Raw genomic sequence first — 14,458 nt, 5'->3', positions numbered from 1 at the left:
AAAACATTTAATAATTTAAACATTAGTTCACAATATACAGATTCCTTAAAATTATTTTGTTCTAAGAATACTTAAAATACCACATAGATTCGTGGTAGTATGGTAGACATTTGAATATAACAAAGTTTAGTTACAAGTACATACATATTTGAAAACACTAACGGTTACGTAAATTATTAATTAATGTTGTCAGGATATTCAGCCATAACTTTTTATTTTATTTATTAGGAAAACCAACAGCTTTAAAAACTTAAATGATACTTAAGATAATTACAGAGAGCTAATTATAGGTTTCCACAATTAGTATTTTGAGGGAGTTTTGTTACAGGAACAAGGCTGAGTTGCACCAACTAACTTTAGTTCCGAACAATACCACTGAACATGAAGAATCGGTTTACAAACATGAAGTACCGGTTTACGAACATAAAGTACCGGTTAAGTAAAAAACCTGTTGCATCATATTTTGACAATTTTTAGATGACGTCATAACTTTAACTGTTAAAACCGTCGGTTAAAGCTATCGTAAATGTTCAAGTTACCGTAAATAGTGAGTCGGCGTTACTGTTAACGTACTTTAACTATAACAACTAATATTATGATGCAATTCAGCCTACGTATGACAAAGTGTCCCCGTAATGACTCAACTCAAAACATCCCTTTACGTCGTCAGTTTGACAGACTCAAAGTTCATGCAAATATTTGATACGAGAAGTGACCATGCTGTTAAGATCAAATTCAAAAATTGCAATAATTATGTACCTTATTATCTTTTCGTTTGTACGAAAATCGACCCTCGCGACTTATGAGAGATTTGAGAATCGATAGAATTAGCCAATTTGACAAATTTATATTTATTATTTAAGATAGTGCCGTGGTCATGGTTATAAATGTCAAAGCAAAGCGCTACTGACTAATGTCTTCTTTATTCAAGAAGACAATTATAGTCCGTGAACTCGCACACAGGTCTTGGGAAGACATTTTGGCGGGCTCTTAGTTTTTTTTTTTTGCAATGAAGGCGTTTGCGTCTTGTATATTGAGTTATACAGTAGACGGGGGAGTCATAAATGCGATTGATTGTAACAAAGATATTAGATACTTGGAAATTGTATCTCAATACTACTTTACATTAGGTACTTAATACTCAAGTTAATGTCAATCAAAATACTGATGACGGTAGAATGTTTTATATCACATAAAAACCTACTTTGCTATCATAAAAACAAAACCTATAAGATTGAGTTTCATATGTATTCTCATATATTGTTTCAAATCTTTATTATACACAATATTTAAAATAACAATATGCATACATACTTAAATTTCTTACATCTAAAAAACTGAATAAAAGGGCATTTGCCGAAAAAAACGAGATTCAAAAACGTTTATTTGTTCGAACTATAAACTATATTCCCGCGAAAATTCTAAGTATCCTTTATCGGTGAATCGAGCATATAACACGTGGAACGGATATAAAGCACGGATAACTATACCATGGCCATACAGACGGTATAGCTTATAGATGAATATTAGACAAATGAGCTAGATAGTAGCGCTACGTCTGTAGTCTCTCGGAGTGACTAATTGGCTATTTCAAACGACGTAGCACTACTTACATATGGTGTAGCGTTCCGTGATAAAGACGTCGTTCACTTCGCACACGTCGCCCTACCAAAAAGATGGATTGCCTCGTAACTTCAACTTCGTTTATTCCTAAAAAGTCAACATACGTGTCTGTCTTTAGCGCACCGATGATTTATGGCACCGCGGGTTATACTATAAATAGATACATTATTACTGTTACTGGACTTACTAAAGCCCAGGTAAGTGGTTTGTGTATTTTCGTATCTATAGTAGGGCCAACGAGACGGGATAAAGATTGTAAACAAAGTTTCAGGGCCCTCTTCAAAACATTTTTATTTGATTAAATTACATACAAAATTTGAATTTCCTATTCTAATCGCTGTCGTCTGTATTAGTCAAAGATGATTTGAAGTCCGAATCAGCCGTATTTATGACAATACAACTCAGTAACGGTCCGTTTGTTGCCACTTCACGCGACGCGACGTCGCGTAAAACAGCCTATTACGCTGTGGCCGGCAACGCAACGTCGCGTGATGGACCCTTACAATCTTGTACGAGCTATAGAACCTCGGCTGCACCGGATTAGTTTTTAGTATTTGTTTTGGCCATTAGAGGAAGAAATGAACTTATGAAAAGTGGGCGTGGCCTGCAGTTAGCCATCTTGTTTTTGTTTTGCTCGTGCTCGTTAGTTCCCTCTACCCGCAGCTCGGTAAATATTTAAGTTTTTGTTTAGTTATTTGATATTTCTCCGTTTATCCATCCTGTTTTTCGACAATTATTTTTTACAATGAATAACAAAACAAAGGCCGAGAAAAAGACCAGTAATGCCCACTACCCTACATCTCCAGAAGTGGAAGAATTTTTGCTGGAGTCGGAGGACGATGTGAATGCAGTGATTTAGATGATATAGACTACATAACCGAAGAAATTGGTGAAAGTAGTTCAGAATGTTATGATGAAAGTAGGAGGGGTCGCCCAACTACAGCCTTAACCGATTCACAACTCAGACTTTAACCTTATAAATATATAAAAGTATTGAAAGCACATTAAAAAAAACAAATTAACAGTTTTTTTTAATGTTGGCCATTTATGCAAGTCCAAGGTTTTTTTTGGCAATGAACGTGTTAAAACGATATAATTACGTACGAGCGGTTGTATGAATAATTGTTAAAATAAGACAAAATTCTGTTTGGTATCCGAAAATTTCCTAATATTAGATAAATCGGTTAAAGATAATGGTTGAAATTTAAAATTACATCATTTCCTGCCTTATCGACGATAGATGAAACTTATATAAATTAACAAAAATCTTATTTTGCAAATTAAAAATAGAATAATTTTATCAAATTAATGTATTGTCATGGTCCTCGATAAATCTTCGAAGTATGAACGAAATCTGGCCGTTTAAAGTGGGCCAAAATGGCGCCCAAATGAGTCAGTTACAAACAAATATACAGGTAAAGCTAAAAATAAGAGTGTAAAAATATGACGGATTGGCCGCTCTTGAGAGCTGTTATTCAAGGCATCCAAGACATATCGACTTGAAAAATTTGACATTCATGTTGTATAACATGAGCCATCTTTAAATCGATTTTAACATAATGTAGCCTTTACGGCGACCTCGAGCCTCAATAAAGCCATACAAAAGAGTCGAGGTGAACTATTAAACTTCTTGATATAGTGACAATAAACAATGTATTTTCTACAATTGTAATACGTGTTTTAATTACAAGTGATTCTATTATAAACATTTGAATCGCGCAATATACAGGCGCTATAATTGCGACATTAAATGTAGTCAAGGGTAGAGTTATATTTTTTTTATGATAATTACGGACGAGGCGAGTAGGACGTTTAGCTGATGGTAATTGATACGCCCTACCCATTACAATGCAGCGCCGCTCAGGATTCTTGAAAAACACAAAAATTCTGAGCGGCACTACAATTGCGCTCGTCACCTTGAGACATAAGATGTTAAGTGTCATTTGCCCTGTAATTTCACTAGCTACGGCGCCCTACAGACCGAAACACAGTAATGTTTACACATTACTGCTTCACAGCAGTTGTGGTACCAATAATCTAGCCGGCATCCTGTCCAATTAAGCCTCCCACTGGTAATCTTAATCTAACCTTAATCTTAGAAAAAGAATTCTAAAATTTAATGTTAATATGTAATTGAAATTTTGAAAATTTCAAACAAAATATATATGTAAGAAACAAAATATAATCACCCTTACGTGTTCGAATAAGACGGCACGAAGGCTACTAGATTTCTTACAGGTTGACCCGAAATGATATTATGGAAAATTGATTTATTAACGTGAATTATGTATTTTATTTTTGAATATTTTTTTATGATTACGCTAAGTAGTTCTACCCGTGTCTTTATTTTATGTCACCAATGTAGCACCACGCTATTAATTTACTTTTTTTAATTATTAATAAGTAGGTAAGTAATTAGCTGAGGACCGGTTCGCTTCGCTTCACCTAAACAAATACCTATACCTTTGCAAAATTTCAAAGTTCAATCATTTCAATAATTATTTCGTTTCTCCCTTTCTTGTAATGAAATAATGTCAAAGAAGAACTGTCAAACTGTGCGTCAAGATTTTATCCCATAGATTAATCATACAGAAATAAAAATCTGAAATTAAAAAAAAAATAACGGTCAAGAATCGAAACAGCAACCGCAATAAGTACAAACTTCCATAAATGCATAACATTCATGGAAGGGTCTTGATGAGAAAAGCTTTAAATCGTTGAGTTTGAGTTTTTAGGTAGTCGGGATCAAATGCTAATCAAGTTCAAACATTTTCCATACATTGACAATGAGATTTGTTTACTAGAACAAGCCAATAATGGCAAAAGACTCGCGACAATTTGAAAATGGTACAAAATATAGATACATATTACTTAAAATTATCTGCGATAGCTCATTTTTAGAAAGAAATTAAAACAAGATTCTGAAAGAGGAGGAAATTTCCAACAAAAAACTCCAAACTCCCGGAACTCTATCTCCATTATTTATAATTTTAATTTAACGCTGAAAATATGCCCGCGCGCGACATTTTTAGGTTGCATGCGTGGCATCTAACATTAACATGAACATTAATTGGATTTTTCAGTTTTTGTTATTAATGTGCCGTACCTACTCGCTTTTGACGTGCGCAGACCGTATAAATAATGGAGATAGAGTTCCGGGAGTTAGGAGTTTTTTATTGGAAATTTTCTTTTTCAGAATCTTTTTTTGTAATTTCTTAAATATTAATAGTTTATGAAATATTGTTAAAAAACGCAATTTCTTTCATCTTTAATTGTTTATATCTTTTGCAATTTTTTTATGTGCTAATACACGCTTTTGGCACATTTTTCTAGGCGTCATTCCGGATCCAATGAGCTATCGCACATAATTTTAAGAGCAGTATCTCTATTTTGTACCATTCAACTTGCCGACTAGACTAAATGGGATGAGACGATCGGGTCATCTTATTAGTGTTAGAACATTAGTGCTATTGTTATTAGTGTTACAATATTTAATTAAATAAATTAACAAAAATTTATTAAAGTGGTTAAAAATTTTGAATGATACAAAATTAAGAGCCATAAACCATCCGTACGCTAGAGTTTGAAACACATGACGTTAATAATTACAGATTTTTGGTATAATGATATAACTGTAAGCAATCCATCACATGATAATAAAAAACCACGATGGAAAATATATCTTACTTAACTCATAAAATGAAATATCCATCAATTAACACATTAAAAGAGTGAGTATATAACACTTATCTCCTACAATAATCAAATTAACATAACTAATATACAAATTAACACGAACTGTATGGTGTTTTATATGGCAAGCCTTCAGACAACATGGATTATTTTATCCATATAGATATATAGATACATATCGATATACTAGCTGACCCAGCAAACGTTGTAGTGCCGATATTAAAATCGCGATACAAAAGTAACTGTTGATCGTAGATGGTTGAAAATAATAAAACAAATTAAAAAAAAATGTCAAAAAAATTTAAAAAAGTCGTGTGGACCACCCTTAACATTTAGGGGCATGAAAAATAGATGTTGTCCGATTCTCAGACCTACACAATATGCACTCAAAATTTCATGAGAATCGGTCAAGCCGTTTCGGAGGAGTTCAAAGTTTGACACCATGACACGAGAATTTTATATATTTAGATGGTTAAAATAATCCATGTTATCCAAATATAACAATAATTCTAGTGAACTCATAAATTTCTGGAATTTTGTTATTAACGCAAGCTTCTTCTTAACACGGATGCAATAATAGGAAGTGACGTCAGCGGTACTTTTGATTGGTCCTGACTACGCCACAAATATGGCGGGCTGACCCATTCTCAACGCGCGACGGGTATATGCTTTTACAACAAGATCCCAGAAAATCTTCAATAAAAATGTATTACGAAATTAAAAAGAATTGTTCATAAATCTATTGTGTGGTAAAGGCTATTATAACATAACCGCCCTCAGGATATTAAATAATAAGTTTAATTACACGATATTTACTTTGTAACCATATTTTTATGAAAAAAAAGTGTTTCTTGCGCCCGTTCTTCTCAGGTCTGAGGCATGCTTTTTGGAATGGTAGTTTTTGACTTTCAATTAGTGATATCACATCCTATTTTGCTTAAAAAATATTTGAATTTTAATATATCAAGTGCCAGACTGGGCAATACTTTAGAGCCAAATAACATAAAATAAAACATACTATGCCATTATTTTTGATACCTTAAAATAATTTATTCCTCAAACTGTATATAGTTCCAAAAATGATTGATTGCAATTTGAAACCATGGACGTACTAGTTATAACAAAAATAAATCTGAGATATACCAAGCAGCCCATCATGAAAGTCGTAAATAAAACGCGTCGATGGTAACGTAAACTGTATATGTCATAATCTATTTTAATACGTTCTTAATCAAAGTGTACACGCTTTGCATCACTTATGTCGGCGGATATACTTTGTAGGTACCTGCATATTTTATTGCATAAACATTAATATCCAGACGACCGAACCTTGCTCGGATTTTTAAGAATGTACAAGACTTGTACAAAAAAAAAAACTAATAGGATATCTGGATTCGAACCGGGGTCTTCTGCTTTCCGGATCACCCAAAGAGTCCCATCTGAGCTATTATAGTCTCGTTTATAGTGGCGAAATTTACCTTTGTATTCTAAAGTTACTGTAGTTGTTTCTCATTAAAACACGGATAAAACTTAATTTTTTTATAATTGAGATAGCTAGATCGATTAATCGCCCCCGAAATCCTCTGCCGTTTCCGAGATTCAAATTGTATATATGTATATACAAGAATTGCACGTTTAAAGATATAAGATTAAACTACAGTTTTCACACGAGTTGAATGCAGAGTGCCATATAATGCGATAGTGCTGTGACATAAGTATAATTGATGACGATAAGTGTGTCGATAAATTTAAACAATACCTCAAATTTACCATTTTACATTAGGTGCAAATGAAGATTAAATTATCTCATCAATATTTTCAGTATTTTAACCTAATAATTTAATCTCAAATTTTTGTTCTGCCTTTCTTCAGCACTCATGTCTCAAATATTTTTCGCCATTTCTCGTGCTTGGTGATAAATATAAACTCGTTTCTTTTGGAATGTAACCTAATGGGCTCAGATAAGCCATTATTAAAATAATATTAAAAAAAACGGGATCGCAAATTTAGTATTAATGCGATAACACGATAAGCGACGACTACGGCACAGCACTAGACTATTAATAAGATTATGTAGAAGAACAGGGTATATGCATGAATTTTTAAAATACTTAAATTTGATTTTTTACATCCTAAAAATTATCAAACACATCAAATTATAGATAAAAACATTCTTATTCAATTAAAAAATAAATATTCTTTCCCGGTAAGATATTTCGGCTATTCAAACGCGCCATTTTGCGCGGGGTTTCTGTGACGTCAGAGTCTATCCCAAGAATCTATATTGTACTAATAAATGTATGGCCGGTTTTTTCCTTCGGTTATACTGAGAAAACTACTGAACCGATCAGAATAATTCTTGTACCATTAGATGTAGCGTGTTTCGGAGAAGATTTTAGTACATAATATGTTGGTGATTACTTATTTAGAACCAATTTTTTACCTAGAATTGCCTATAAATATATAGATACGATAGATTCTGACGTCACACTTCGCTTCAACCAATAGCATTGCGTTTCGATGTTTTATATTTCGCGCGTATTTATTGAACTTTTGTATATTTAATATTTATTATTCAGTACAAATTTAATAAAAAAAAATATTTAAGATAAAATAAATAATAAAAAAGATTAGAAAAAATAATATTTCAACTAAATATAAGTTACCTACATGCATATACCCTACTATCATAACGCTTATAAATATTGCCACATTGCATTTGTCATTTATTAAGAAAACACTCAGTGCTTACAGACTACCTATCTTTCAATCAGGTAAGATCAGTTTTCTGAACTCGTACCAAATAATTTAATAAACAAATCTGGTATTTTACGCGGAATATATGAAAGCACTCGACAGTTGAACATTGTTCGATTAAAACTTTAAAAAAGATACACTACGCTTTTTGACACATAGATACTGTTACAATAATAGTGATTAAAATGGAAAATTGAAACACTACTTTATATCTTGTTATGCCTCACAAATTGCAGTTCAGTACACAGCATTCCTACAATGCAGTATTACTACTGGAGTAAAATTTTATCAAACACATCAGGTATAGTTTACCAATTAACTTTGCTACAGTAAAGAACGCGAAAACGACAATTTTCTTTATGAAATACACCACGATTACATAATATATGTAGTAACAATAATAATATAATCACTACTTGTCTAGAGTAGAACGTCACAAACTATTCATATTGGGTATGTTCCGATATGCACTGCGACCACTGTACAGTGTGACGTCAATTTAGTATACTGTGCCGTTCCTTTATAGCTACTGGTTACTATTTAAAACGGAACGCAATCCCGTATCCTGCAGACGCATTTTTTGACGCAGCATTCAAATGAGTGTATTAAAGTTTTCTAGTTCATTAAAAAAAAACTGTTGTTGGAGTATTGTCAAATTAAAAATATTTGGGATTACACCGTAGGTATTGTTTATAAAACGTTAGGCACTCGAGTGGTTTTGACTGATCATGTGATCAAAGTATTCCGAGTACCTTACCTCGAAAACGCCAGTGCTCACAGTAGAATATGGCGGCGATTTATGACGTCATATATTTCCCTAGGGTACTGCGGCAGTATATTGGCAGTCCATAACGGAACGAATATTTCTACAGTAGCACTGTGCAGTGCTCTCAGTGCATATCGGAACATACCCATTATAATTTACAAATATCAAGACAACTACATAAAAGTTACACAAACGTCAAATTATTAATAGATTTCAGACTAGATTATCAATAGGTAATATTTAAAATTCACTTTATAAAGAGATTCCCAGCCTTAAACATTTAGTAATAAGTTTATTTTAAAGCAACTACGTTAAAAAAGAAACTATGGTTTTTCACAAATTTATACACTCCCCTTTTTGTGTTTTACAACTAGGACGAATAATATTTTTTAATTATCATTCTAGCACACTCGAAGGACATTCATTACATTAGGATTCAGTAAACTCTAACACAGGATAACAACACTTATTTAAATACATTGCTAGGCTTGGACTTTTGGGGAAAATGCGCACAGATAACTATCGTTTAAAAACCACAATTAAATTACATCAAACAAACTACTAAAATATCCACAGCCCTACCAGCGTATTCATAAAGCAAATAGTTCTTAAATACAGGTAAAATATTTTAATTTACTTAGGTACATTGTGACAAGAGATTTCTATACAATATTATATATATATTAAAATATAAACTCTATACGTAATAAATATAAATGATTACATTCAATATAGTATTCTTAAATTTCCTTGATTAAATCAACTATTTGCTTTATCGAGAAGTTTGAAGTTCTAAATTTAACAATAATAATAAATCACACCTCTATAACATTACCCATAAAAGAGGTGCAAGCACTTTTAGCGCAGCTTGCGGGGAGGAGGGATATTAGTTACTGGCGCCAATAATCGCCGCGGGACCAACAAACGAGCATTTCCTCTGGCAGGTCTAACCGCACCTGGTTGTTTCAAGTCTGCAAGGTGAGCTGCATAACCTTCGCTAAGAGGGGTTGCCATATTGTTATATTTCTTACTTATTCTCCCGATCGCGTATATTTGCTTGGGAGATAATCCACAGTTATGGTATACACTGATATCCTTGCCAGAACCATAAGCAGTATGCAGAATAACGCCGTGTTCGTTAATAAGATTGTTTAAATGCGCTGCCTTATGACCTAATGGGTCAGTCGATAAGCCGTCAGAAAAGAACACAAGACCGTGGGGGAAGTTATGTTCTGCCAACCACGAGACTACTTTCCGTTGCTGCATATCAGGTCGCCCAGTGATATAAAGAATAAGATAACCCAGGTCTTGCCAAAATCTGACAACATCGACGGCACCCGCGCGTACCTTAGGATCTCTACCTGTTACTGATACACTTGCGGTGAAGGATCCGTCAATACTAAAAACAATACATTCTGTTTGCGGTGGTATAACAGCTAGGTGGAAATTACAACTAGTGTGATCACCTCTCACAACAATCCTGACAGGATAAATGCCACAACCCACACTTTGTTTATCTGTAAGTGTGTAAGAAACTCTTCCTGTTTTATCCGTAACAACAGTTGACAACAAAACCCATTCACCAGCTGGTGGATCTTTCATCATGTGAATGTCAACTTTCTCCCCAGTTAATGTAATCATGTCTAACGGCCCATACATGAATCTGGCTGTAAATATTTGTGGACAGCCTTCCTTTACAATAACATCATTTGCTCTATGGTTCGCTGCAACATTCTTTAATTTCACTGATGTACGCTTTTTTATCCACTTTTCCTTATCTTGACCTGGTTTAAATAATGGGCACTCTTTATCTTCAGCATGGCTGTACAAAGCCAAGTCAAAATGACCAACCTGCCTTAATATGAAAGCTATTACATCAGAACTCTCCCAGTAGCTAGCATGAAAAAGATGTGGTAAAGCATTTGTTGGAAAATTTGCTAATCCCTCAGGACAGTATAAAGCATAGTCTAAACGTTTGGATCCCCACCATTTTTGTTGTAGAGCATTCATTGTGATTAAAGGTATGTTGTCAACTAATCCGCTGACAGTACTTTGAACAGATGCTTCAGAAAGCCTTCTTATGATTGGAGTTGGTGGCATTTGCAAATGTTCAGCAAATAAAGTTGGGTGACTTTGTATCAACTCCATGAGATGATAGGGTTGTCCATTTCCAAGTGGATATTTTGCATATCTAGCAACATTTATTGGAGGCATATTTGTAAATCTCGCAGATAAAAGGGGCTCTAGTCTAGCAGCAACTGGGTCTGTTGAATGAAATAAATTATACACTTGCTGAGCAGGTGGTTTCATTATATCACGAGATTTGTCGTCAGATATCTTCCTGTAAGCCAAAATAAGAGACAGTGGACTACCAAATGTAAAGAAGTCTGACACTTCAAATTCCAGCTTTGTCTGATTGTCACTAGTCGCAGATGATCGCCTTCTTGGTGTTGGGGCTTGCAAATGACATTTGTTTAAGTAATGCTCAGAAGGTTCATTAGGAATTGTTATCTCTGTATCTAGAATGCTAGTTTCACTGTCATGTCTTGATTGGTATTGTTGAGTCCTACACAAAGCATCATAAGCTAAAACAGATCCCATACTATCTCCAACAATACATACTTGGCCACCAAAACCTTTTCCATCATCAGATTTTATAAAGTCATTATAAACTGTGTTTGCAGCAATTATGGTTTTCATAACATGATCAGAATATTCTGGAGTTGATGTAGCTATCAAAGGTAAAGCTCCAATGGGTATCAGATCATTCGTTAATGATGGTGTTTCAACAGTAGAAGGGGAACAATCAAAACTATACGGACTTAAAGTGGATAACACACCTAGTGCTTCAGTACAAACCGATGGGCATGATACTAACTTAATTGTAATGTGCCCCACAAGTGTTGGGTAGTGCTGACGCATGACTGATTCAAATGCACCTTTGAATGTTGTGACATCTGATTTTTTTGCTGTCATATCGATATGCGCATCAAGAACACTTCCTGCATGAAAGACAAGGACTAATACTGTTGTTGGACAGGAACTGTGAACAGGAGTTTCTGGCCCTCCATCTATACTATGGTGGTTATGTAAAGTAATCATCCTTCTGGATCCTCTTTCCGATGTTACCCTTTTCAAGAAAGATGGATTGAATATTGAGTCTTCTTGATTTTGTTCACCTTGAGTTGGTGAAATATCGATATCTGCCTCATCAAGAGAACACATAGATGACCATTTATTGAAAGAGGTTTCACAATCATAAAATTCATCTTCAGATCCAGTTTCAGTTTCAGATTCTCTGACTAATGTTTCCATCCGCCAGTTTTCCACTTGAGTTTGTAAATTTTTTAAGGAGCCAGAGGATGTTGATCTCAAGTTCACTTTACTAATATTTCTTATTTCCAATGGAGGACTACTTTCTGGAGATAGATCTTTGTTTATATGCTTGTCAGAATTACTTTTCTTTGGGATTACTGGAGTTGCTAATTCTTCATTTTTCTCTAAGCTGCTCATTGTGGCTGCAAGTGACTTTGAATTATCTTCTGACACTTGGTCTGCATCATCACATGCTTCACCACTCATTTTCATCTTAAGAGCTAATTGTGTTTGGCGTTCAATTTCTCTTATATCCTCCATTGTTAAACCGTGCCATTCATCTTGCCAGGCCCAAACTTGTCTATGAGCTCTCAACATTGTCTTTCTTAATGCAACATCATGAATAAACTTCTCTAATTTTGTTTGCATGCCCCAATATCTGAACTCAACTCTGCACAGCTTATAAGCACACATTAGTGACTTTCCATTTGGTAGTGGTTGAGGTTTTCCTTGAACTTCTTTCCAGTAATCTTCTAACCAATTATCTGTTAAAGGTCCTCTATTGCATTTTTGTGAAACAAAAAGTTTAGGATCTTCCTCTTTAATGTAGTCCGCACCATAAAGCTGATCCTTGACAACATCTATGAGATCTACAACTCTGTTTTTTAGATCACTTCCAGACAACTTAAAAACATTGTCTTGGTGTCCATTATCATCAAAGTAGTAAGTCTCTATTTCTAGTGAAAATTTTTCAACAAATGGGCAAGTATATTTTGTTTTTGTATAGGGATATGCATTCCATGCTTCTTCAGAAACTGTCAAAGCAGACTTTGGTAGAAGGCTTTTGAACCAACCTGGTAAATGACTGCCTACATGATATATTTTTTGTGTATACTGACCTTTACCTCCAGGACCATCTTCGTAGGGCTCATTCACTATAATTTCTACTCCACTGCCTTCCCCTGAACTCTCTTCCCTACTTTTTTTAGCTATCATATAAAGCTGGGCAATTCGATACTCTTCCACAGTAAGTGGAAGAGGTATTCTATATTCTTTGATGAGCATCTTTTGTAAGGAGCTTCTTTTTTAGTGGTAATATTTAAACACTGAACTGAAACAAGACATTTAATAAATAATTTAGTTTTTCACTGCCAGTGTTCCAAAAACGAATTATTACTGATCATTGAATGTAATTAATAAAATGATTCTGAATTCCAACCGTTTAGGATATTATAGACATGTTACATTAATTATAATTCACATAAAAATTTTCCTTATTTAATTTATTACAAAAGAAATTGAGAATTTTACTACGCACCTAATTTAATTAAATATTTTTACCTTATAATATTTAATTTCAAATAGCTACATAATTGTAGTAATAGTAACATACAATACACTTATCACTGTCACATATTATAAAATTAATTTATATTTAAAAGAAAATACCAAAGTAAAATACTGTATGTATTTTCGAAAACCAAATTGAATTGTATTGACTATTGAATGAACTTTGACATTTTCTTTCATTTCATCGCAAAGGCAAGGCCACACTGAATTTTTTAATATGACCTAGAGGCTCTGGTTCTCATAGATATGCCATTTATTGCAAATATTTTTGAGGCGTCAATTTAACCATTACAATCAAAAAAATTAAATAGTCAATATGACTTATTATTTAATTTAAATTTAAATAAAACGAATGCGACAATCTGCGTTAGACACCAGCAATATTGAATACGTGCTACGTATAATGAAAAGTTTCTGATATTGAAGGTAAAAAAATCGCGGGAATTGTGAAAAGGTTGTATTTTCTTTCGCTGAATTTTTTGTTTGAAGAATCAGTACAGTGTTTAAATTTAAATAATTCTAATATTTAAAGGCACAGTTAGAGGTTTAAAACTAAATCCATTTTAAATGTGTAGTTGTGTGTGTAGTTGGTTTTTGGACTCTGATATGATTTCATCATTAATAATATTAAGTGAATGAGTCGCCCGAATTGTCGTTCGTGGGGTTGAACGTACAAGTTGCAAAAGAAGTAAAAATGTGAAAAATTATTTAAATAATATTAATGTCAAACTAGTGAGTAGCTACCTACTTGTGAAGACAATACTAAACGAAATGTGTCCTCAGATAAAATGTTTGGGGGAATTATTGTCTTTTTTGCTATCTCTAGTATTTTTTTTTTGTTTTTGGTGAATGTGGGTAAAAGTTTGTACCATCCACTCAACTTGCAAAGCATAAATGGGGCTGGATGGCCTTTACTCGTAAGATTATGCGTAAGCGTTCGCTTATATTTTGTCC

General features: G+C 33.7%; 1 protein-coding gene across 2 annotated transcripts; it reads right to left on the bottom strand.

The window, feature by feature from the left end:
• Positions 1-1,258: 1,258 nt before the first annotated feature.
• LOC126965405 (protein retinal degeneration B) lies at positions 1,259-13,618 on the bottom strand. 2 transcript variants are annotated; one of them, XM_050809005.1, is made up of 2 exons: positions 13,496-13,618; positions 1,259-13,265 (listed from the first exon to the last, which is right to left on the bottom strand). In XM_050809005.1, the coding sequence occupies exon 2, from the start codon at positions 13,217-13,219 to the stop codon at positions 9,698-9,700; it is 3,522 nt and encodes a 1,173-aa protein (XP_050664962.1). In that variant the 5' UTR covers positions 13,220-13,265; positions 13,496-13,618; the 3' UTR covers positions 1,259-9,697. The 2 variants fall into 2 exon arrangements, with proteins under 2 accessions (XP_050664962.1, XP_050664963.1); XM_050809006.1 differs by having other exon boundaries at positions 13,473-13,515.
• Positions 13,619-14,458: the final 840 nt, after the last annotated feature.

The sequence above is a fragment of the Leptidea sinapis genome, chromosome 7 (genome assembly GCF_905404315.1).
Source record: "Leptidea sinapis chromosome 7, ilLepSina1.1, whole genome shotgun sequence".
NCBI classification, from domain to species: Eukaryota; Metazoa; Arthropoda; class Insecta; order Lepidoptera; family Pieridae; genus Leptidea; species Leptidea sinapis.
The sequence above is the reverse complement of the archived record's forward strand: the minus strand, read 5'-3'. Positions and strand labels throughout refer to the sequence as shown.

Coding starts and splice junctions, on each gene's coding strand:
- LOC126965405 (XM_050809005.1), bottom strand. CDS start 13,219: ATGCTCATCAAAGAATATAGAATACCTCTTCCACTTACTGTGGAAGAG.